Source organism: Phoenix dactylifera, chromosome 14, assembly GCF_051530095.1.
Source record: "Phoenix dactylifera cultivar Ajwa chromosome 14, Ajwa_hap1_PhDact_Kaust_v1.1, whole genome shotgun sequence".
Classification (NCBI taxonomy): Eukaryota; Viridiplantae; Streptophyta; class Magnoliopsida; order Arecales; family Arecaceae; genus Phoenix; species Phoenix dactylifera.
In genome coordinates this window covers 9346003-9372735 of record NC_143203.1, presented here as the reverse complement: position 1 = coordinate 9372735, position 26733 = coordinate 9346003, and the positions used below count along the sequence as shown (strand labels likewise).

Below are 26733 nucleotides of genomic sequence, written 5' to 3'. Positions count from 1 at the left end.
TTTGCTTTTGCTTAAGTCAAGTCAATTTGGTCAATTATTTTGATTAGACAAGTCAATTGGGTTAGCTGTTGAGTAATGTAATTGGGTCAAGTGATTGGATCAATTTTGGTATATAATCAATTAATTGACTTAGTCATTTAATTGAAAGGTCTAAGTTTGGTTAGTTGTTAATTGATTGATTTGGTCAACTCATGATGTAAGGCCTATATAAGGCCACCGCGCTCATGAATTAGAGCATTGAATGATTGAATAAAAAAACTCTAGCCTCCTTTCTTCTTCTTCCCCCTCTCTTCTTCCTGCTCTCTTTCCCCTGCAGTGGTCCATCAGAAAAATAGCAAGAAAATGAAAAAAAAAATCATGTCAAAGTTTTGACATGATTTTATGATATATTGTAGATCCATAAATGATCTATTCAATACCACCAAAATGATAACTTTTCATTAACTCTAAATTTTTAAATTAAATATATTTTTAATTAAAAATTAATTAAAAGATAATGATCATTAGATTACTACAAAATTAATAGCATATTTAGAGGTGCGCATGCTACTCTCTGTCAAAATTTGATACCAATTTATTTAAGTTTGGGTGTGATCATGTAGAGGCATAGGACCAAATCTAAAAAATTTTAAAAAATAACTGGTCTTTGTACATACCCACATGCTGAGAAAAATATATATAGCATCCCTTGTAGAGTTCTATACCAATCTGAAGTTAAATAAATTTATGAATGTTTAATATTTATAAATTATTTTAAAATATTAAAAATATTTAAATAATATGAAAATATAAAAAATTAGTATTACGTATAGATAATTCAGACATATTTTGTGAAGTAGAAAACTAATTTTTGTATTATGGTGAAATTTCACTATTTTTAAATAATTAATTAAATGACGATAACCTAAGATAAAAATATATCTAGCATCCTTGGCAAGGTTCTACATTATTCTGAATTAAAATAAAATTTGTAGATATTTTCTAATGAAATACTAATTTAAGTCTAAAATTATGAAAAAGCTAGTTAGTAATCCATGCATAGCATGGGGGATTTAATTAAATAATAGAAAAAGTTATTAGAGACGTAGGGATAAGCAAAATTTATAGTTGTTGAATATTACATGATGCACAAAATCATGGTATGCCGAACCGCTCGGTTCACCCAATGCCGAAGTAAACCAACGCAGAACTAGGATGGTTCGGCCCTATTTTTCGAGAAATCCCCCCAAACCTTTCCGAACCGCTTCAAATCGTGACAATTCAAAGCGAACCGATGCAAACTGCTCGGTTCGCACCAGTTTGAACTAGTTCATACCCCCCTATTTCAATGATAGAAAGACCTGAAAAGGCTTACCGAGCCTTCTCAAACCATTCTTCTATTTTTTTTTTCAAATCGACCCATTTTGCCAAAAACTTCGTGAGTTCGACGATTAAAGGAGAATCCAACCGAAAACAAAATAAGATAGCTCTCCCTTGCCTAATTTCTTCCCTCTTTTTTTCAACATCAAAAAATGCCCAAAAAAATCCAAAATAAGGGGGTCATGCCAAAATTTTCGATTTTGGTATGATTTCATGAAATATTGTGGATCGATAGATGATCTACATAATGAGAAAATTCTTATTTTTCGTTAAATCTATAATTTTTAAATTAAAAAAATATATTTTTGAATTAAAAAATAAAAAAATAAAATAAAATTTAAAAATAATTAAAATTAGAAGCTTGTTTAGGAGCATGCATGCTACTCTCAACCTAAATTTAGTATCCATTTATTCAAGTTTGGATGCAATAATGCGCATAGTGGCCTAGGTCTAAATTTGAATAAAATTGAAAAACAAGTATCCTTTGATGCGTGCACATGGGATTAAAAAATATATGTAGCATCCACGGTAGGATTCTACATGAACTTGAGCTCAAATTAATTTTCTAAAATATTTATGTTTAAAAATTATTTTTTATGTTTAAAAATTATAAAAAATAATACTATGTATTACATAATATAGAAGTATTTTCTGAAGTAGAAAATATATTTTTTCAAATTTATGATATTTAAAATTATTTTTAAATTTAAAAATTATTTAAAATAAATAAATAACATAAAAAATATAAAATATTAGAATTGTATATTAGATAAGTCAAAAGTATTTTTTAAAGTAGAAATATTTTTATTGCAACAAAATTTTAGTATTTTTAAATAATTAATAAACCGACGTACTTGATAAATTTGCAGAAATAGATCCATCGAAGAAAAAGAACCCAGCGCATCATTGCTTGGGATCATAGACAAATGCTCTCAGGTCAACAACACTGGTGGTGCAACTAGTGCAACACAAAGTTCAAGAGAGGGGTAAGCAGGTTAAAGTAGCACCCGACTGTTGGTTATCCCGATGTATCCATATACCAAAAAATGCCAATAGGAGATCCAACAATTGATGAAGCACTTTGCTGATTACAGAGCAGCGAACGATAGAGCCACCTACTTATCTCTAGGGAGTCGGAGGAGACGTCCACTTCAAATGATGAAAAGGCACAGATTCAAGCTGCCACTCAAACAAGCCTGGATGATCAGTAACAACAAGATAAGATGGCCAGGCATAGAACTCGATTTGGGCCCTCACACTACAAATTGGGCTCTGATTTTGTGACCAGCGTGGCAAATCTAGAGTTTAGAAAGATATCCTTAATTACAGAGGTCGTCAGTAGAAGTCGTGGCCATATTACATCTATGCTGGAAACTTTTGGCAGCATATAGAAGTCCACCAGAGAGATTCCACCAGGAGCCACCATTTATGATTTAGATCCACGTCTTCCTCTGCAGAGTTCTGGAGCAATAGAGAATTGATACTATGCTAAAGAAGGATAAGAAGAAAAATGTGGTGAATGATTAGATCCTAGTTCCACTTCAACCACATCCCAGCAAATGCAGGAGACAACACATACTATTAGTCTATCATTTCCTCCCTAAAGGCTGTCGATCTAAATATAAATTCTTCAGGACTGACAGACATCTACGGTGAGCTTCTTACAATAACAAGGAGCTACAAAAGTGGATTGCCTCATACCAAAACAAGTGGTCCACATACAGATTGATGGTGATGTGTGATGGTTAGACCGGTCTAATTAGGCAGAGCATTATCAACTTTTTAACATATTATGATACAACTTTCCAGAAGTTTAACTGATGCTTCCGATCAAATGCATGATGCCATAGGGAGAGATTGATCAGGTAGGAAAGGAGAATGTCGTGCAGATCATCACTGATAAAGGACTACAATATAAGGCCATTAGGGAGATCTTGATGGAGTGGTAACCATATTTTTTGGGCCCTATGTGCTACATATTGTATCGACCTCATGCTTATAAAGATTGGAAAGATTTGTAGGATGCAGTAGACAATAGAGGCAACCCAGTCCATCATCAGATTTATTTATAACCACACATAGAGCCTATCACTGATGAGGAGGTTTATAGGAAGAGATTTTGAGACTAGGTGTGACACGATTTGCTACTAACTACATTGCACTTGATAGCCTCCTTGAAAGGAAAGGAGGCCAGTTTGTTAGTGTCGAGTGCCAGGAGAGCATGTTTGTAAGGGCCAGTATTAAGGAGAGAAATGTGGAGAATTTGGTGATGAGATAGATGTTTTGGCAGTGAACGAAAACATAGTGAAGACTATCAAGCTATTATATGAAGTGCTTCAGGCTGGGGACAGTGAGAGATACCCCCAAATGGGCTTTCTGTATCATATGACGGGTAAAACAAAATCAGATCAAAAAGGCAGATTCGAAGAATGCCTAGGAGTATATCAACATCATCTAGTAGCGGTGGGACTACTAGATGAGTAGAAACTTGCATCTAGCAGATAAGCAACATTGAAAATTTGACTACTTCTATGCTTGTAAAATTTTACTAAAATAATTACAAGCTCTATCTACAGCTTACTACATGAACGTAAAGTTCTAGTACACCGTACCTGGAATCGATATGGACAATTCTATGTAATGTGATCTACAAGATGGGAGCTTGATTCAAAAGTTGTGGCCCTGTCTACAAGAGATAAATTAACATAGGTAGCATGTGTAAGTTAACACGCATCTTGAAATTTTAACAAATTACATGTATTTTTTTCATAAACATATTTAGAGAGGGCACTGACAGTTTTGAAGTCCCGACAGTTGTCATAAGAAGGTATGAATCCAGATATATTAGATATCAACAATAACTATTACTTGACGTTAGATAGTTACTAATATGATACTATATTATATATAATTTTCTTCAATATTTTTGCAGCGGAATAGTGGATTTATTTTTGGTTTGTCAGCAAAAAATCTTAAGCGGCTAGTCATCCGGATCTTCTCTTAGATGGTCTCCTTGAGAAGAGGAACCGTCTAACACAAAGGTGCCTCAATGACCTCGTATATGTTCGCTAGAATATAAGGTTAAGGATGAAGTGCATTTAGGAGAAAGTGGAGCTGAAATACACATATATGATCCACAATGGTTTTTTCAGAATGAGGATCCCATGATTGGATAGCTTGGGGGCCAACAACAAGAGCCGAAATTTGATGAGCCAGGATCGCCTCCACGACCGATTAGTTTCATAGCTAGCAAGGCTAGGATAGACGCATAACAATGGGCAAATCGAAATATTTCACGCATGTTTTTAGCTAATCACCCACAACCACAAAGATCATTAAGGAGCCGATCATCACATGACTCCTTATCTGGAACATTCTCCCAAAAATATGACTAGGAGTTGCTTAGACAAGGCCACTATGCTATCCGGTCAACTCAATCAGGAGGGCAACATCCATCCTTCTAGCATAGCCAAGCAAAAAAAAGCATGAAGAGAAAATAGGCAGCTACTTGGCGCAGCATGAAAGGAAAAGAAATAGCAGTTGCAAACCTAATGAAGACAGTGGAAGAATCAATTCACTCGAATTCAGAGACCAAGTATAGCAGTGATGACAATTCTGATTATCACAGATTTGGCAGCTAGGAATGGTGGACATGAGACAACCATTATGAGTTAGCCATATGATGATCTTTGATCACTAGTGAGTCCTAATTTACACATGCCACACAGGATAGGGGTCTAAGTGTAAAAACTGGTAGAGCCCGCGAGGATATGAATGCATATAGGAGATAAAAACCTCGAGATCATTTAGGACATGATGCAGCTGTAGATGACCTCGCACGTAGAGTAGGATCCATAGACATCAGATTTCGAGTCGTATGTTAGATTCTATTATCCGCAGCCATAGATAGTTTATGACTTATAAAGATATGGATATGGTGCGTTTGAGGCATCATCTTTCAGTGGCTGCTATTTACGCAATCTGAAGCATCTTATAGGTCGGATATTGCTGCCAACATATTCAAATGGACCCTTTCACAACCATATTATCAGCCAGAGAATACATCTCAGAGCCAAAGAATCAATGAGAGATTCAAGACAGGTTATAACCAGAGCAATTTTTCTATGGGATGAGCATACAGGACTGCAACATCGCTTGGTCAGAGGGGTGGGTTGATGTATCTTCCAATTATGCTAATGATCTAGATATCTACGAGAGATATCGCTACTCGACGAGATTTTAGATATCGGTAAGTATTTGTACTTTAAATATACGTAATTGATTGCATCATTTTATGTTTTGTATATCATTAATTGATTTTACACTATTTTATGTTACTTCTCCTAATGTGCAAAGCCAGAACAACTAGCTTTTTCTTTTACATTTTGAATTTGGCCTGATGCTAATGCAAAAGCCTAAGGATAGCAAATCCAATGATAGATTTGCTAGATTTTTACCTCCCCAAGGTGGCATTATTTTAAAGCAATGCTACAATAGCGTAGAAAAATTACTCTAAAACATCAAAAAGCATTATTTAGGATGTACCAGATGATAGAAACAAAAAAAAACATTGAAATATATTAATTACACTTAAAAATATTTATAATACTAAAAAAATCAATTACTATTCATTGAAGCTTACAAAATAAATTAAATATACTGTCGATTCTAAACTGGCACACCACACTGTAACGTGTCAGTACGGTACTGGTTTGGTACAATCGGTACAAGTCCGATATCGGTTCAATGAACCTTGCACAAAAAGATGATAAGTTTATTTGAAATGATCATTTCATGAAAAACCTGCTATTATATCTGGGTAAAGATGATATTTAAATACAGAAGCTGGTCTTTTCAGAAAAATAGAACAATTGAAGCATTTTTTAGCACACCAAAATAAATTATTTGATTTGTCTTTGTTGCCCAAGGTGACAAGCCAAGAGGGGGGTGAATTGGTTTCTCTTAATTTTTACTATATTACTTATGTCAATTGATGAGTTAGTGGAAATTAACAGAGCACAATACAAACACACAAGAAGTATAGTGGTTCGGTGCTCTTCTAAGCACCTACGTCCACTCCCCAAGCGACCCCTTGGGAATTCACTATAATCCCGCGGATTACAGTTGGATTGTTTTCCGGACTCACAATCCAAAAACCTTTACACTTTGATTTTTCGGATTCACCAAAAACCTATGTTGGTTTTACGGGCTCACCAACGAACCTATGTTGGTTTTCCGGGCTCACCAACGAACCTTTACAATTGGTTTTACGGGTTCACCAATCAACCTACACCGTTGATTTTGCGGGCTTACCAACAAACCTTTACAAGGTGATTAATAAAAGAAGTAAGAAGATTTAAGCTCCTAGATGAGCAAATATAACAATATAATCTACAAAGAAGAGTTTAGAGAATAGTTATCGCTTGATGAGACTTCTCTCTTCTTTGTCAAGGATGCTTCACTCTTCAAGGGTTGGTGGAGCTCTTAATGACTCTTGGAATCTGCTCAACCACTTTCTTTTTACTCTTGAATGAAGCACTTGGATGAAGAAGATTAGGGCACTTGTCTTTCTTGTGTACTTTTTGATATTTTGCAAAAGAATGTTTTCTCTGATGAATAGTGCCACTTTAAATAGTTTCCTTCATCCATTGGACAAGCCCCAATGGTTAGAATTCAAAAACTAGCCGTTACTCACTGTTGGAAGGACAAAAAGTACTTCTACAGAACTAGCCGTTATGCTTCTGCCCGTGCTTGGGTCGACTCAACTTTTACTGGGGTCGACCCAACTTTCACTTGGGTCGACTCAACCTTTCCTTGGGTCGACCCTCTCAGAACCACAGAACCTTGCAATTCAGCCTTCCTTCACTTGGGTCGACTCAACATCTTTTTGGGTCGACTCAAGGTTCAGTTGGGTCGACTCAACTTCCACTTGGGTCGACCCTCTCAGGGTTTCCAGAGAACCTATTTTGAATGTCATTGCCTTTGGGTCGACCCTCTCAGTGTTTGGGTCGACTCAAGTTTGGGTCGACTCAACTTCCTCTTGGGTCGACCCTCTCAGTGTTTCCAGAGAACTGCTTTCTTGAGGCTTGAGAGGCTTGAGGTTTGGGTCGACTCATGCTTTCCTTGGGTCGACCCAACTACTGTTCATCCGTGCCATTTTTGCAGAAGTGTGCCAGATGCTTTCTTGATGTGCCGGGGTCGACCCAATCAACCTTGGGGTCGACTCAATCCACACTTTGCTGCAACTCAAGGTTAGATTCATCCATATAAACAATGAAATGCATCTTTATCTTATTATACGAATATACTGAGAGAAACAGACTCATAAATGAAGTATCGAATTAACTTGTAACATACTCTTGATTATTGTATTAATCATCAAAATACCACTATCATCCTCAATCTCCCCCTTTTTGATAATTACAAAATATAGAGTATGAGCCTATTGATACTTATCTTAAAATTAGTTTTAAAAGGGCTCAAGTTGCTGAATTTCAGCTTTTCTAATTTGAGAGTGAAGTCTCCCCCTATTTCATCCAAATGTTTCCAATTTGACCTTTTGAATTACTCCCCCTTTCTTTTATATTTCATTAAAGATGAAACTTCAAAAATTTGAGATAAAGCATGAGTTTCAGATTATGTATCGAAGTGTGAAAGGTATGTGCCAAATTCTGAAATTCTATGTGCCAAATTCTGAAATTCAATATAAATTTTAGATTTGATCATTTTCATTGTTACAAATTGCTCCCCCTTAAATGTATATGCTTTCCTATCATAATTTTCAACTTATTTGACAACTTATTTCTCTTTCCTTACTCAACTTATTTCTCTTTCCTTACTTCTCTCCCTTTTTGTTATCATCAAATAGGTGCATAGACACAATAATTAACAAACATTTAAGCTTCATTGATCAAAAAGGAACATTTTAGTACAATAATACCAAAACAAAAACAAATACAATGTTCCTCAATCAAAGTTCAAAGTACATGATCAACACAAAATACATATGAGAATTAGATACATATCCTAGGCTCTAATCATAATGCTAATATCAGCCTAGGGGGTATCTAATGGCTGTGATCTAGTCCTCATCCTCCTAGCGTAAGTGGCGAGGGGAGGTCGAACCTGATGGGACTGAGTCTGGCGTGAAGCTCGGTGAGCTGGATGACTCTGTGCCGAAATCTCTGACTCAGCTGCCTGTGGCACAGATGGTCCATGAACCTCTCTCTCTCCATAGAGCTCCTATCTGCTCTCTAAGATCACTGATCTCAGCAGTCATGATATCTAGTCTGCTCGTCAGCCCATCAGTGATAGTCCTCGCCTGAGCTGACATAAGCTCAGTCATCCTACTCCAAAACTCATCTGTCTCCCGCAGGAACAGATGACGAAGGTCCAGCCTCTGAAGGTGCAGTAGGATGATCCGTATGCTCCTCATCCTCAGGGATGGGGTCTCCAATCTCTGGTGCATCACCCTGAATCCCAGCTCCAGTACGTACCCACTGCCCGTTCACCTTCTCGTAACCCATGCGAATAAGGGTTCGTGCAGTGTATGTGTCAGTGAATAGTAGATGCCTGGAGATCTCTCCCTCTACAGATATATCGTGCTGTCGGAAGATCAAGGTGAGTATCATACCATAAGGCAGGGAGACTCTAGAGTTTGCAAATCACCTTCCTCATCTGCCTCAGTATCATGGCCGGGAGATTCAGGGGAATACCCTGAATAATATGCTCCATCACAACTAGATCTCGCTCTGAAATGAGATCAAATCTCCCGCTCTTCGGAAACAGAATTCGACCAATGAAGTTGTGCAACAACCTCATTTCTGCAGAAAGAGAGCTTGCTATAACATTCTCCGAGTAGTCGAAGTCTTCATTCTCAAGAATTAACTGCAAGGCTCTCAATTTATTTTCTGGCTTTTCTGGAGTTGCTCCTTCGCAGGGGAGATGAAGCAACTCACTCAAACTCCCTTCGGAAACTCGAACCCTAACTCCTCGAACTTCCGATATAAGCCCTCCCATCCCAGTTTTGAGGAAGGCATAGAACTCACGAACTAGTCCCGGATATATCACCACATCTAGGGAGCAAAGATACTCCCATCCTTGCCTTCGGATCCATTCCCCCAAACGGAACCCTTCTTAATCCAAGAACTCGGAATGGATCCTTCTCCCCATTGTAACCAGTCTCCCCGCAAACTTTGCAAGTTGTACTGAAGGGGAGGGAGGAGGAGGTGGCTCTACACGTGTCTCACCTTGTGGAGACACTGTAGATGGCTTTGTAGCTTCCCTATCCGCACGTGTGATCCGTGAGACTCTCCCGGATCGCTTGGCTACGGCTCTCTTGGGTCCCATTTCTCCAAGATCTTGAAGTAATCTACTGTTTGGAGATGATTGGAGGAGATTTGAGAGTGGGGAATAGGGTTTTCGGAAGAGGACAAAGTGAAAACAGTGCCCTAGATAGCTCACGGGTCCCCCTTTTAACAGTGGGGTCCCGACGTTGGGTCGACTCAAGAATTTTCTTGGGTCGACTCAACGTTGGGTCGACCCTATTCTGGGTTGGGTCGACCCAAGTTCAGAAATTTTTCCTTTCTCTTCCTTTTCCCTTCTAAAAATTTTTCTTGCTTCCAATCCTTACAAATTCTTTCTGGGACAATGATACATGAGTAAGGAATCTATAGATGACAAGTTTGACTCATGTTTCATGGGTTTTTAGAAATGGGAGGAGTGTATCATGAGACTGCTTGCTCCCTTTTATATCTCTTCAATAAAAAGGATCACATATGCCTAATTCCCTCCTAAGCGTGCAGAATCTATCTTCACTCAAGGGTTTTGTAAATATGTCAGCTAATTGTTTCTCAGTACATACATGCTCAATACATATGTTTCCATTTTGCACATGATCTCTAATAAAATGATATCTTATTTCAATGTGTTTGGCTTTAGAATGCTGAACCGGATTTTTAGTAAGGTTGATGGCACTAGTACTATCACACTTTATAGGAATGTTATCTATCTTAACTCCATAGTCCTCTAGTTGTTGCTTAAGCCATAGTACTTGAGCACAACAACTGCCGGCAGCTATATATTCAGCTTCAGCTGTCGACAGTGCCACTGAATTCTGCTTTTTGCTAAACCATGATACTAAGTTATTTCCTAAAAATTGACATGTTCCACTAGTGCTCTTCCTATCTAATTTGCATCCAGCAAAATCAGCATCTGAGTATGCAAGCAAATCTAAACAGGAGTCTCTCGAGTACCATAATCCTATGTTTGTAGTTCCTCTTAAATATCTAAGGATTCTTTTAACAGCACTTAAATGTGACTCCTTAGGATCTGATTGGTATCTAGCACATATTCCTACACTAAACACGATGTCTGGTCTACTAGCAGTAAGATAGAGCAAGGATCCAATTAATCCTCTATAAAGCTTAATATCAATATTCTTTCTTTTCTCATCTTTGTCTAGCTTACTAGTAGGATTCATTGGAGTGCCTACTCCCTTGTGATTTTCATTCCCAAACTTCTTTAGTATTTCCTTTGTATACTTAGTTTGATGGATGAAGATACCTTCCTTAGTTTGTTTGATTTGTAATCCTAGAAAGAAACTTAGTTCCCCCATCAAACTCATCTCGAATTCTCCGTGCATTAAATCAGCAAACTCTTTGCAAAGATTATCATTTGTGGCACCAAAGATTATGTCATCTACATATATTTGTACCACTAGCAGATTTTCGTCCTTTCTTTTGAGAAAAAGTGTTTTATCTACATTTCCTCTACTGAAGTCATTATTTAGTAGAAATTTGCTTAATCGATCATACCAAGCTCTAGGTGCTTGCTTCAATCCATATAATGCCTTATGTAGTCTAAACACATGATTTGGCAATTCATGATTCTCAAAACCAGGAGGTTGCTCTACATATACTTCTTCCTCTATAAAACCGTTTAAGAATGCACTTTTTACATCCATTTGATACAATTTGAAATCCATGAAACATGCAAAAGCTAGAAGTAATCTAATAGCCTCTAATCTAGCTACGGGAGCAAATGTTTCATCAAAATCTATCCCTTCTTCTTGATTGTATCCCTTAGCTACAAGTCTAGCTTTATTTCTTACAACTACCCCATTTTCATCTAATTTATTTCTAAAGATCCATTTTGTTCCAATTACAGAGTTATGTTTTGGTCTTTCAGTTAATGTCCATACATTACTTCTTTTGAATTGATTTAATTCTTCTTGCAAGGCATTTATCCAATTGGTATCTTTTTCAGCTTCTTCATAAGTCTTAGGTTCTAACTGTGAAACAAAAGCAAGATAATCATTTAAATTTCTAAGAGAGGATCGAGTTCTTACCCCTTGAGATGGATCACCAATGATTAAGTCTTTAGGGTGTCCATATGCATACCTCCATTCCTTTGGCAAGTTTTGAGATTGTGGTGGCACGCAGTCATTTCCCTTATCTTGAATTGGCACGTCATCAAGATTCAACTTTTCAAAGTTAATAATTCCTGCATCATCATCAAGAATATTTTCTTTCCTAGCAGACTCACTATCAGACTCATCAAATATGATATTAACTGACTCTTCGACTACAAGAGTTCTTTTATTGAACACTCTGTATGCCCTGCTAGATGTGGAGTATCCTAAGAAGATACCTTCATCTGATTTGGCATCAAATTTACTTAGATCCTCCTTGCCATTGTTTAAAATGAAACATCTACATCCAAATACTCTAAGATATTTAGCGGTTGGTTTCTTATTCTTCCAAAGTTCATAAGGAGTTTTCTTGGTTATTGGTCGTATTAAAACCCGATTTAGAATATGGCAAGCAGTGCTTATAGCTTCAGCCCAAAAGTACTTTGGAAGATTTGACTCGCACAACATCGTGCGTGCCGTTTCTACCAAGGTCCTGTTTTTCTTTTCAACAACCCCATTTTGTTGAGGCGTTCTAGGTGCTGAAAATTGATGTGAGATACCGTTTTTATTACAAAATTCTTCAAAGTGTTGATTTTCAAATTCAGTTCCATGATCACTTCGAATTGCTACTAAGGTGAGCTTCTTTTCATTTATGATATAATTATAATATTTCAAGAATTCTGAAAATGCTTCATTCTTATGTGCCAAAAATGAAACCCATGTATATCTTGAAAAATCATTTACTATAACTAGTCCATACTTCTTCCCTCCTAGACTCGCAGTTCTAGTGGGTCCAAATAGATCCATATGTATGAGTTCAAAAGGCCTAGTTGTTGATACTATATTCTTTGATTTGAAGGATGATTTTGTTTGTTTTCCTAAAGAGCATGGTCCACAAATTTTGTCCTTTTCAAAGATTAATTTTGGCACATCTTTTATTAATTCCTTCTTGACTAGTTTTGATATTAATTCTATACTAGCATGTCCTAGTCTACGATGCCAAAGCCAACTTGTTTCATTTTTCTTTTCTTCATTAGTAATTAAACATAATCCATTTTTCTTGCCTAAATCATGAAGATCTACCATGTAAATATTTCTTTGCCTTTGTCCTACAAGTACAATGCTATTATCTTTAGGATTTGTGATTATGCATACTGATGCTTCAAATGTGACTTTAAATCCTTTATCACAAAATTGACTTATGCTAAGTAGGTTATGTTTCAAGCCATTAACTAATAAGACATTTTCTATGAAGGTAGATGGAGTAATGAAAATTTTACCCTTTCCAATGATATACCCTTTTCCATTGTCTCCATAGGTTACTACTCCACCCTTCTTAGATTTCAAGGTGACAAATTGGTCTACGTCACCGGTCATGTGTCTTGAACAGCCGCTATCTAGATACCATCGTTTTTCCACTTTGTTAGCTGCAAGACACCCCTGCAATCAAGATCAAGAATGAGCTTTAGGTACCCAAACTATGTTGGGTCCTTTAGGATTAGTACTTGATGTTCCTTTTGGAACCCAAACTTTCTTGAATTTAAGCTTATGATTATTACTCAATTTGTTTTGACTGGACTTTCTATAGTTACATTCATATGCTTTATGTCCTAATTTATTGCAGCAATGACAAGTAATATTTTCATTTTTAGCTTTTACAAAAATGTTCTTTAAGTATTTTTGTTTCCTATTTGTTTTATATCCTAATCCAGCCTTATCATATACAGCTTTTTGACTATCAAGAATCATATTTAATTTGGTTGAACTAAGTGTAAACTTATCTACTAAGGATTTATATTTTTCAGCATCTTCTTTTAACTTGACATTTTCAGCAATTAGATTCTTGGTTTCATTTGTGAGTTTCCTACTTAATGTTTCATAGTTATGAGATAGTTTTAATTTATCTTTGATAAGAGATTGATTTTCTTCTTTTAGAACTTTATTTTTATTGATTAGTTTTTTATGTTCTTCCATGAGTTCTAAAAATGCATCATGTAATTCATCAACAGTAAAATCACATTCAAGTTCAGAATCTACCTCATCGTCATTGGCCATATGGCATATTTGGGCCGTCTCTTGATGATCTTCCTCTTCCGAACTTGACTCCTCACTTTCACTCCATTCAGCCATGAAGTTCTTCTTTTTAAGTTTTCTTGCCATCCACTTTAATTCCGGGCAATCTATCTTATAATGCCCGGGTTTGTTACACTCATAACAAATAGGTGTTTCTTTTTCCTTTTCTTTGTCCTTACCCTTTTCTTTGCTTGAGCTACCTTTGAAGAAGGGTTTCTTCTTACGAAATCTATTCTTACCTCTCATAAATTTTCTGAATTTTCTTCCAAGCATAGCCATTCCTTCATCAAATTCATCATCATCATCAGAATCTTCCGACTCAGTTTGTTGTTTTGGAGTGGTAGACTTTAAGGCAATGGTCTTTCTTCTCTTGACCTCATCTTCTGAATTTTGCCTCATGGTCAACTCATGGGTCATGAGTGATCCTAGAAGTTCCTCTAATTGCAGTGTATTGAGGTCCTTTGCTTCCTGAATTGCAGTTATCTTGGCCTCCCAAACTCTTGGTAGAGACCTGAGAATTTTTCGCACCAATTCAGAATTAGTATAAGACTTTCCTAAACTCTTTAGTCCATTTATAATTTCAGTAAAACGAGTAAACATATCAGTTATGGACTCAGTGGATTCCATTTTAAACAATTCATACTTATGTACTAATATGTTTATTTTTGACTCCTTAACTTGATTAGTTCCTTCATGTGTGACCTCAAGTTTGTTCCAAATTTCTTTTGCAGAGATGCATGTAGATATTCTATTGAATTCACTTACATCTAATGAACAGTAAAGTACATTAATCGCTTTAGCATTTAATTGTGCTAATCTTCTATCACTTTCATTCCAATCCATTTCTAGTTTGGGTATGATAGTGCCCTCTATACTAATTGTGGGTGTGTGAGGTCCTCTAGTTATAATATACCACAATTCATAGTCTAGAGCTTGAATGAATATCCTCATCCTAGCTTTCCAGTATGTGTAATTTGTGCCATTAAATAGAGGTCTATTTGTGGATTGCCCCACTCATAGAACATCCCACTTGGGTTGTCATGATCTTTAACTCTTGATTGTGAGATCAATAAATACTATTGGAGCACCTTGCTCTGATACCACTTGTTGCCCAAGGTGACAAGCCAAGAGGAAGGGGGTGAATTGGTTTTTTTTAATTTTTACTATATTACTTATGTCAATTGATGAGTTAGTGGAATTTAACAAAGCACAATACAAACACATAAGAAGTATAGTGGTTCGGTGCTCTCCTAAGCACCTACGTCCACTCCCCAAGCGACCCCTTGGGAATTCACTATAATTCCGCGGATTACAGTTGGATTGTTTTCCGGGCTCACAATCCAAAAACCTTTATACTTTGGTTTTCCGGGTTCACCAAAAACCTATGTTGGTTTTATGGGCTCACCAACGAACCTATGTTGGTTTTCCGGGCTCACTAACGAACCTTTACAATTGGTTTTACGGGTTCACCAATCAACCTACACCGTTGGTTTTGCGGGCTTACCAACAAACCTTTACAAGGTGATTAATAAAAGAAGTAAGAAGATTTAAGCTCCTAGATGAGCAAATATAACAATATAATCTACAAAGAAGAGTTTAGAGAATAGTTATCGCTTGATGAGACTTCTCTCTTCTTTGTCAAGGATGCTTCACTCTTCAAGGGTTGGTGAAGCTCTTAATGACTCTTGGAATCTGCTCAACCACTTTCTTTTTACTCTTGAATGAAGCACTTGGATGAAGAAAAATTAGGGCACTTGTCTTTCTTGTGTACTCTTTGATATTTTGCAAAAGAATGTTTTCTCTGATGAATAGTGCCACTTTAAATAGTTTCCTTCATCCATTGGACAAGCCCCAATGGTTAGAATTCAAAAACTAGCCGTTACTCACTGTTGGAAGGACAAAAAGTACTTCTGCAGAACTAGCCGTTATGCTTCTGCCCGTGCTTGGGTCAACTCAACTTTTACTGGGGTCGACCCAACTTTCACTTGGGTCGACTCAACCTTTCCTTGGGTCGACCCTCTCATAACCACAGAACCTTGCAATTCAGCCTTCCTTCACTTGGGTCGACTCAACATCTTTTTGGGTCGACTCAAGGTTCAGTTGAGTCAACTCAACTTCCACTTGGGTCGACCCTCTTAGGGTTTCCAGAGAACCTATTTTGAATGTCATTGCCTTTGGGTCGACCCTCTCAGTGTTTGGGTCGACTCAAGTTTGGGTCGACTCAACTTCCTCTTGGGTCGACCCTCAGTGTTTCCAGAGAACTGCTTTCTTGAGGCTTGAGAGGCTTGAGGTTTGGGTCGACTCATGCTTTCCTTGGGTCGACCCAACTACTGTTCATCCGCGCCATTTTTGCAGAAGTGTGCCAGATGCTTTCTTGATGTGCCGGGGTCGACCCAATCAACCTTGGGGTCGACTCAATCCACACTTTGCTGCAACTCAAGGTTAGATTCATCCATATAAACAATGAAATGCATCTTTATCTTATTATACGAATATACTGAGAGTAACAGACTCATAAATGAAGTATCGAATTAACTTGTAACATACTCTTGATTATTGTATTAATCATCAAAATACCACTATCATCCTCAGTCTTGCTTTGCTTGAGGAGAGTGCAAAGAATTTAATTCAAATAGTAAAAAAATAAATAATTAACGAATGAAATAAGTCATGCAATATCAAAGGTTCACAACACATGCTCAAAGAATTTAATATTAACAGGGCTATATTCGGTAAATTTTCAATATACTATACTTGATTAGCAAATTTAAGTAGTATTAGTTAAAATGAAGGTCAAAGAAAGTCATAAGTGATGATGTGACAACAAAACTTTAATAATACCAATTATTTTTATTCTTTGATGATAAATATAAGCGGATGTTAAAGTAAGAAAATATTAATAACTGAAATACTATTACTTGCTTGAAGATTTCTTTGCAAAAATTTGGTGAGAGCGACCATAAAATGCGTCTAGGATGATTATTTCACAGAAAACAGCTATTATATCAAGATTTAGCTGGTATTTAGATAGTTTTTTCTCACAGAAATACAAATACAATTGAATTTTTTTTATACCAAAAACTCTTTTTTCTACCTTAGTTGAGGGGAGTGGTCGAATATTCAATTCTATTTTCCAATTTGAGGCCATAGGGGAGATCTTGCCTAGCAACAAGAAAGGAAAAAAATCCAGAGAGATACTGGCAGAGGCTACCATTCATGATGTAGATCCAATTGCCTTTTCTAGCAAAAGTTTAAAGTAGCAGAGGATTTGACGTGCATTGAAGAGGAAATGGAGATGAAATACAGTGATCCACTTCACAATGACTTTGTACATGACAAGGATTCGATGATTGGTTGGCTTGAAGGCTAGCAATCATTGTCTGTTGTGCCGGTACTGGGCACCGGGCTAGTTGCCAGGTGGGACAGGTCGGTACAGGCCCGTGTCGTGCCGTGTTGAGCCTGTACCGGCACAGTAAAGGCGGGGGGGAGAGAAAAAGAGAGAGGAAGGCGGAGAGTCGCAGAGGCCGGCAGAGGGCCGATAGAGAGCCGTCGATGGCCGACGACCCGGGCAGGAGGTGGAGAAAAACTCCACGGCCGAAAAACAAGCTGGATTTCCAATTTTGTTTGAAACAGAGGTCTAGCCCCATTTTTTATTTTGCAATTTTTATGTGAAGTCGGCAAATGAAACGAGGTACCCAACCTATTTTTCAGCCGCAGAGCCCAGAGCGGCCTCCGTGCGGCTCGTCAGCCTCCACCTTCCTCTCTCTTCCTTCCTCTCCCTCTCCCTTCCTCTCCGTTCACTCTCTTTTCCTTACTTTCCTTCTCCCCCTCCAGCAACGGATTTCGTTTTCATTGCCGAAACCGTCCCGATCCGCCACCGGAGCAACTTGGTACGACCAAAACCGCCTGGTTCGGAACGGTTCCGCCTGTTAGATTTATGCCCTAGAAGCCAATCTGACTGACACATTATTAATTCTGGAACATAGTTTTGTACTTGACTTTATTATTATTGAATAATAAATGAGCATCTTTTTCATTCATATTGTTTATATGTCTATGAATCGTCCAAGAAATTAATAAGATGATGCATATTCTCAAAAGTTGAGAATTTGAGCCATGTATCATTGGAGATTAATTTATAAATGCTCCTGATCAATGGATCATCACGAGGACGGTGATCGATCCGATGAGATTAGTGCACATATCGCTTTCCTTATGGATGGACGAGTCTCGAGTCCACAATATAGGGACACTGAAGTGCTAGTGCAGGTACTTGTTAGAGAACAAGGGTACTGAGTGTGACCAATACAAGAAGTCACTTGGATGTCTATCCACTCGTCAGTGACTTGCTTTATGTTGCAGTAGTGTAACTAGTCCTTTGACCTGCGGTGCTTCGGCTATTCACAGTGAGTTACTGTAGTTTGACTGTACGTATACATGGTCTCTAGCCATATGAGTCCTTGTGGTGTAGACTGACTGCAGTAGACTCACTGTAGTAAGATATGCACCTACATGAAATCTATCGACCTTGGTAGATGAAGAGTGATCCTATGTAATTTATAAGACTAAGTTCGTAAGACCTCAGCCGGGGCAGTACATACAGTGGAGAAAGTTTTCCACTCACGAATTTAAGTCGAATAAATTTAGTCATATGACAGACGATGGAGTTTGACGAGTTATCCATGACCTCCATTCTGTAGAGATCCATGATAGAAGGACTGTATCACACGATAACTGCACCTAAAGGTTCATCATTCCATTCTGCTGGGTTGCCACTACATGCTGCTAGGTATCACTGGTAGATGGTGAAACTCACAGGGACTATCTGGATGGTCGATAATCCCTGATGAGTTGAGTTGAAATTGTTCCAACCCATTGAAAAAAAAATTTCAATGATATTGTGATAGAGATCGCAATATATCTCACTACCAGACAGAATAGAACCTATGGGATCACGCACATTAGAGGTATTGACCAATCTGATGGTTGAATCGTGATTATGAATCACAAATAATTTGTAATTATCAATTTGATTGATAATTGGTGAAACCTACTAAGAGTTAGTGAGTTGAAGAAGGAATAATTGCAATTGAATTGTAATTTAATTGAATTAATTGGATTTAATGAATTGGGCTTGATTATAATACGAGTCCTACTTGGAGTAGGATTCCTAGAGTGCTAATTGGATTAGGACTTCAAATTGAATTAGAGCCCTACTTGGAGTAGAATTTCTAAAGTCCTAATTTGATTAGGACTGAAATTAAATAAATCCTAATTGGATTAGGATTTCTAAAAGTCCTAATTAATTTTGACCTAATAAATTAAGATGACTCCTAATTGAATTAAGATTGAACAGTTCAATTGAGTCATGATTTAATTGGGTCCTAATTAGATTAGGATTTATAGGGATAAGTCTTGTAGGCCACCTAATCCTCTTTAGAAGAGGATAAACCACCCAAGATAAAAGTGGACCCCACACCCCTCATGAGATGAGGACTTGTGCATGGGCATGAGAGGAAAAGAGGGTACACCCCTCCCTTGGCCCATTACGTGAGGAAAAGGAGGGGCGTACACCCCTCCTCTTGCCTTATAGATAAGTATGGAGCTCCTAATTTTTAGGAGCTCCACACGTCAAGATAGAGGAAAAACAGAGGCGGCTGAAAATAGGCCCTAATGACCCTCTTTTATGTGAGAAAGAGGGGCCTCCTCTCTTAGAGAGCCGTACAAAACAAGAGAAAAAGTCTCTCTTACCGCCGACCTTACCAGCAATAGTAGCTATAGCTAGATGAACCACGATCGCCTCCTCGACCAGCCAATTTTTAGCTAGGAAAGCTAGGATAGATGGAGAAGAATGGGCAAAATGACATATGCCATGCTCATCCAATCCACCAGCCACAAAGGTCAAGAGGGAGCCGATTGTCACAAGGTTCCATATCCAAGACATGTTCCCAGTATTTTGATTGAGAGCTACTGAGAACAAGCCACCACAGTATCCAGTCTAGTCAGGGTGAAGGGCACAGTCGATCCACCCAACAAAGCCTGATAAAGAAGGGCATCCAAAAAAAGAAGGCAGTTGCTCAGGTCAGCAAGAAAGAAAAAGAAAAGGCAGTTGCACATCTATTAGAGAGTCGAGAAGTAACCTGTTCACTCGGATTTTGAGCCTAGATCATCCCATGATAGCAGCAATGTCAATAGCTCGAGCGTTGATGCGTCTAGAGGCCAAGAATGGCACGACAGTTTGACTCAGTCCTAGGATAGTTTATGATTCATTTGTAAGTCCCAATTCATTCATGCCATATAGGATAAGGATCATGGTGCATTACCTACTAGAGCCAGCGAGTATACTATTGCATACAGGAGATAGGCCCATCATGGTCATTCAAGACATGACAATGTTGCTGCAAATGACCTGGTACATTGAGTAGGATCCCTAAACGTATCTAGATTCGAGTCATACACTGGATTCTATTCCACGTTGGTAAGCTATGATCCATATAGATAGTGTCTGAGAAATCGTATTCAAGTATGTACCATCCTTTACAGCCTCAAGCATCTTATGGGTAGGATTTCACTGATGGGGTCTCTGGTTAACCAATCCAGTATCGAACAAATGACTCCTCTCGATGTACCAATCCAGGGTGCATAGATTACTCCTCTTAGGATAACCATCCAACGGGCACAGATTATGGGAGGATACAAATGCCAGACTATGCCGCAATGTTGGAGTCCATATGCCTACCCCAAACTACGAATGCGATTCCAACATCTATAAGGAACATCGACATTCCATGAGATTTTAGATGTAGGTAAATATTTTGTAGTTTAAATACAATAAAGTACTCCATTTGCTGTATTGTACACATTTATTTATAAATACATTAACGGCTCTACTTCATTTCCATTTCATGATAAAAAAAATCAAAACAATGATAAAATTACAAATTAGACAACAATAACTATCAAAATTAAGTGAAAATAAAAAAAATGGAAAACAAAAATTTGAAAAAACAAAAGAAAATAAGAAAATGGCATACTGGTCAGCAGATCAGCACACAGGATGTACGATGTGTCACTACGGTACTAAACAGACACAATACCGCATTGGTGGCCAATTGGTATGGGCTCCGTTACTAGTTCGGCAATCATTACCTGATATTGCTACATCTTTTAGAAAATGTGGTCCTAAATAGAGTAGAATGGAGGAAAAGTATTCATGTAGCCAACCCCAACTAGTTTAGGATTAAGCCTTAGTTGAGTTGAGTTGACTTATCAAAGGTGATTTAAAGGATTATGTAACAATTGCTGTAAAGACCAAGCAATAGTTAGAAAAGCAAAAAGAATTTTGTTTCACATAATTATTAAATTGGGCAGAGCATACTATTTTATTCTTTGGAAGCACTATATACTTTTAAGAATGAGTGGAATCAGTTTGCTCACATCAATCTACAGCACTTTGAATGTTAAAGTTCAATTCTAACAAAATTTTGCAATTGCCCCATCCATTTGGGGTTAGCTTTATGGAACAAGGTTTGGCCAATGATGCTCCGGCAAGTTTGGTTTCCAGTTCTCAACTTGATATCAGCCAACTAAATTGGGGCCTAGTTCCTACAGCAACTCCAAGTGAGAGACTGGTTTGCCATGAAACCTGATAAACCAGTTGGCTGGTAGGAAGAATTGGCAATGATGTTTTTGTGACCCAAGCAGGGGCATCAAGGTGGCCTAAAAGCTAAGTCGCACTTTTGGCACTAGTCGCCACCAATAGCATAGGTCGATCTACTTTGGTAATGGAACACTGAGATGGAATTGAGCCATGTTTCTCTCATACCGGCAAGGAACAATACATGGAAAAAGTAATCAGACATGATAAATATAATTCGTATCCCAATTTTTTGACTAGTATTACCTGTCGACCAACATGAGCATCAAGTGCACTCAAAGGATCATCAAATATATATACATCTGAGTCCGAATATACTGCCCTTGCCATGGAAACTCTTTGCTTTTGCCCACCACTAATATTCACTCCCCTTTCTCCAATCTCTGTGAGATCACCTCCCTGATAACACAAGAGAAAGATGTGAAATTCAACAGTGAAAGATGTGAAATTCAACAGTCAACAAAAAACAGACATGGATTACCACTGAAGCATACATAGTAAGAGGATCACACTAGATAAATTTAAGAAGCAGATAGGTTGTTCAGGTTTTTGTATACATGGATTGCAACTTGTATACTCACTGGAAGCAAGTCAATGTCATGCTGTAATGCAGTCACTTCAATTGCCCTCTCATAGCGTAATGCTTGAAAAGGAGATCCAAACAATATGTTGTCACGTACCTATGTTGCACAGAAAAAAGTGTCAACAATAATTTTTTATCATTACTTCAATGAAGAAGACACTTAAAGACACCCGAACTCACAGTAGCATTGAAAATCCATGAAACTTGAGGTACATAAGCAATAGTTCCCCTAACATCAACAGATGTGTTTGTTTCTGGCAGTGGTGGTAATTCGCCAAGCATCGCCGATATTAGAGATGTTTTTCCTTCTCCAGTACTTCCAACAATTGCTACTAACCTACCAACAGGTATATCCAAATTGATATTTGATAATGTGGGCCTCTCTGCCTGCAATGGCTTGCTACATCACATATCGAGTAGTTTCTTGTAAAAGAAAAGATGTACATCTTAAAAGGCAGGTATTCAAGCACAGGAATGATGGATGAAAACCTGCTCATATAAAACTAGCAAGGAATTATTCTAACACACAGAATATGTATTTTTAACAACACAAAATGTTGAATCCAATCATTTTATTTTCATTTGGAATGCTTGTGAAGGATAGACCTTGCATACAAGCAGAAGAGACATACCTACAACAAACACAGAAGACTTGTATGGAGTTGAATCAATCTCATGTGTCAGCATCACAAAAGGTTCAACACTAATGCATATTAGGTGGGGAGGGAGAGGAATATTCTTTTATTATTTTATGTTTCTTCGTTTTCCTAGAAGAAATTTGTAGGAAAAAAAGGCATTGTAAGTGTTATGTGACAAAGCTTTATCAGCCTGATAGAAATACTGAGGATTGAACCCACACCGACTAAGGGTGGGTTAGGTTCGTGCCGAAGCAAGGATCACACCGATAAAGGCTAGTCACGGATATGCATAAATACGCCCCAGATATCCTCGGAACAGCCTTTTTTTGGCCTCCCAAACTTATGTCTTTGTATTTCTTATCATATTTTCTCATCCAAATTCTATGTTTTTGCAAGGTGTTTGTATCACCTTAACCCTAGTAATGATTTTCTCTATGCTAAGGTTCGCCATTTCAATACCAGACCCCATACTAGTACCATCCTATTACAGTATCTGTGAGACCCTGGAACTGGGCCCGGTCCATTTGACCGGCCCAGTCCCAGAGTTCAGCCTCACGTGCGGCGCACGTGAGGCAGCGTGATGGAGAGATCCATCCCGAAGAAGGGGGAGCCCCTGTTTTAGGGCTTCTCCTCTTTCTCCTCTTGTGAGACCAACCAAGAAGAGCCGCCAGACGCCCCCCCTCCTGGTTTGGGTTCTTCTTCCTTGGGCTACCGGCTGAAAGAGAAGGAGAGAGCCGCTGAAGCCCGCTCCTCTTCGATTCGAGGGGTCTTCCTTTTTCTCCATTGCCGCCGAAAAGAAGCCGCCGGATCTTCGCCGGGGCTGAGGTAAGGGTTTCTACCCTTCATTTCTTTGCTATACCATTTGAAAAAAAAAAGAAAAAGAAAGAAAGAAGAAGAGAGGGAAGAGGGGACTTACCCGTGTGCGGCCGCGAGCGTCGCCGACGTCGCTGGTCCCCCGCCGCGGGCTCTTCCTCTCTTGAGCTCTCCCTCTCCTCTAGGGGAAGAACAGAGGGTCGGTTGCTGTCCTCCCGAGCCCTCTCTTCTCCACGGGACGGAGAGAGGGTCGGCCACCGCGAGTCGCAGGCACCGCCTACCGGCCTCAGGCCGCCGCCCCTTCCGAGCCTCGGCATGGGGTCACGCCTTCCCCTCCATGGTCACGAGAGAAGAGGGGAAGAGAAGAAGAAGAAAACGAAAAAAAAGGAAGGAGAGGAAGCTTCGGGAGAAAGAAAAAGAAAAGGAAAGAAAAGAGAAGAGAAGAAAAAAAAGAAAAGAAAAAGAAAAGAAAAGAAAAAGAAAAGAAAAGAAAAGAAAGAAAGGAAAAAAAATAATAATAATAATAAAAGGAGGGTGGTTTACGGGTATGAACCCGAATCCAAACCCGAACCTGGGGTGCTAGACACTTCGGCAGGGTCGGCCCTGGGAGAATGTTAAAATTTAAGTTTTATATATATTGTGATGAATTTTAAAAGAAAATATGATTTTTGGATATTAGGTTCTGCGAGGAATTTGTGAGATTAATTGGCTTTTTTGTGGATCGCGTTCAATGTAAGTAATGAACTGCCTTTTCTAGACTCTTCATTTATATAATATTATTTTTGCATCGAATAAATTGTTAATGAATTTATATGTGATTTATGAATTTTACGAGATGATGATTTGAATGAAAGATAGATGAATTGGAACAATATTTTTCGGATATATTTACTGTTCTTGCATCGCATATGCATATTTAGATCGGATTATGATATATTTATTATGTTACAAAAGAATTTTGATGTGCATCAGATTTGGAACTCTCAGCTTAACTATGTTCTGGACCCTGCCAATTGGGGGTTATGCATTGGCAATTCTGGCCACTCCGCAGGGTATAAGTGCGGTTCTGTTTCTGGCCTAGCCACAGGGTATAAGTGTGGTCGTAGTTAAAAGCTGTTGAGATGAATGTGATTTGTTTTGAATCAGATTTACGATTATGTATATAAATATTTGAAAGATACAGATTTCAATAAATTTGTGTTTGAAAAATGAATTGATTATGTTATTATATTGATTCATCGTAATTTGTATTTATATTTTATGTTATTATATGAATTGACTAGTTAAGGTGTTTATTACTTACTGGGTTGTCTAGCTCATTATATAATTTCTTATTGTTTTACAGATTCCGAGAACTAACCTATCGGGGTTTCAAAAATGGAAGAGCGACTAGAACTGTGGCACAAGTTATCTTAGATTAGGGTTTATTTAAATTGATGTTTTATCTTAGACTATTGTTAGAAGTGTGAGACATTGCAAAGTTTTGTTATTTAAAGAACCAAGTTTTACATGCTAGAAATTTATTGTTCCGCTGCGTATCTAAAACTGTGAGACTTTATAATTTGTGTCAGTCAACGAAATAAGATTGCATTTATTTCAGCTGAATTATTTTGGATTTATATAATTGAGATGTTTGGTTTAGATGCCTTGCATGCTGGTAGGGAGAGTTTCCTACGGGTGTGCGGCGGTTGGCGTGACCCCCGGCTCGCGATCTCGGGCCGGAGGCGTGACAGTATCGGTATGCGGTATAGTACGAGATGACGAGGCGAACCAAGTATTAGCACGGTACAAGATTGCGTACCGGTTTGATAATAATATGGTATAGTAGCATGGTACGGTACAGTACTAGCTAGTACGGCAAACCTTGCTCTATGCTAAAGTTGGGAACATGCATATTTATCACAAATAATATATCATGTGCTACTTGTATTACATAAAGAACATATATGTAATAAATTTACAATTCTAAGATTAGCATTCAACAAGCAATTAGATTACTATAGATCATAAATCTAGATAGAAGGGGCCTACAGACAATTACAACTAATGGATCGATATATGCTTAAAAAGTCTTGAAATTTTAAATATTTTATAAAAAAGGTAAGAGTGCAAGCAAACCCATGCTCAAAATAATAAATTTTATCGAGTGCGGATTTTTGTCGGTAAAGAGGAAGCAAATGATTCAAGTGGAGTTTCTTGTATGTATCAATAAGATAGTCCCATGCTACAGGTTGTTTCATGTCACAAACAATCATAGACACAATCTATTGGGCAGGCAGATTCACATCTAACTTCAAGTACATTTTTGGAAATTATAAAATTTCCAATATATTTATAAATAATAAAATCAAAAATTGCTATTAAAATTCCAAGAACTATAGAAAATTTTAATTGCAAACATGCTATCAAATTATTTTCTAAAGTTTTACATGTTTATTATCTCTAAAAAATATTTTTAATAAAATTAATATTTAAAATAAACAATAGCTCAAAAAAAAACCAGTTTAGGCCTGTAGAATACACCATTACCTACATCACTTCAAAAAATCAATCTGAACAAACATCACTTGATTGGATTAACTCTGGAATATAGGTATTGGGGCCACCCCAAAAACCCAAAAAAATCACGTTGGAGATCATATTCAAGCTTTAAAGCATGAATCCAAGCACTGCATCACATTTCCATGAAATTCTGATAGTTTCTTCTGTACATTCAGCAATTTTTTGTGATTTCACCCAGGATTTTTTTGAAAAATAAACAAAAAGGAGGGAATAAGCCACATACATTGGGCCTTTGATTGTTTGATCCAAAAAATCCTTGTTGCTTGATGAAAAAGACCTAGGTTTGAAGCCTCCCACCTTGCTTTCTCTCCCTCACTGTTTTTTCTAGCAAAAGAAGGGGAGAATGAAGGAGAAATAAGGCCCAAAAGGGGTCCCAAGTACTACCGCCCATCCCACCATTGAACCGACCTAGTTCGAGAGCAAACCACTCAATCCTAGAGCAGTTTGGTTGATTCGGGTATGATTTGGTTGGTTCCCCCCAACCGTAGGTTGTAAGAACCAAGATGCCCTAATTACACTTGAACCAAGCGGCTTCTGCCGAACCAAGCAGTTCTTGCATCCTTGCTTCAGAGACAGATTGTTAGATGTATTAGACAACTCGGCTAAACATAGATAATCGCGCCCTTGTTCAAATTTG

General features: G+C 37.9%; 1 protein-coding gene and 1 long non-coding RNA gene across 10 annotated transcripts in view; one reads left to right on the top strand and one right to left on the bottom strand.

Annotated features, from left to right (window-relative positions):
• The window catches only part of LOC103723484 (ABC transporter C family member 2), an 85641-nt gene that overhangs the window by 24106 nt on the left and 34802 nt on the right, over window positions 1-26733 (bottom strand). For 6 of the 9 annotated variants that reach the window (XM_089927342.1, XM_089927346.1, XM_089927349.1 and 3 more), the window contains 3 exons: window positions 22264-22470; window positions 22082-22180; window positions 21747-21899 (listed from right to left, as the gene is read on the bottom strand). The exons of 1 other annotated variant lie outside the window; for it this stretch is intronic. In XM_089927342.1, coding sequence (XP_089783468.1) covers window positions 21747-21899; window positions 22082-22180; window positions 22264-22470 — 459 coding nt within the window. The remainder of the gene's footprint in view (window positions 1-21746; window positions 21900-22081; window positions 22181-22263; window positions 22471-26733) is intronic. 2 more of the 9 variants (XM_089927345.1, XM_089927347.1) reach the window with 2 other exon arrangements.
• Window positions 24149-24977, top strand: LOC148700023 (uncharacterized). Its single transcript, XR_015973190.2, has 2 exons — window positions 24149-24266; window positions 24880-24977. It is a non-coding gene; the product is annotated as an uncharacterized LOC148700023 (long non-coding RNA).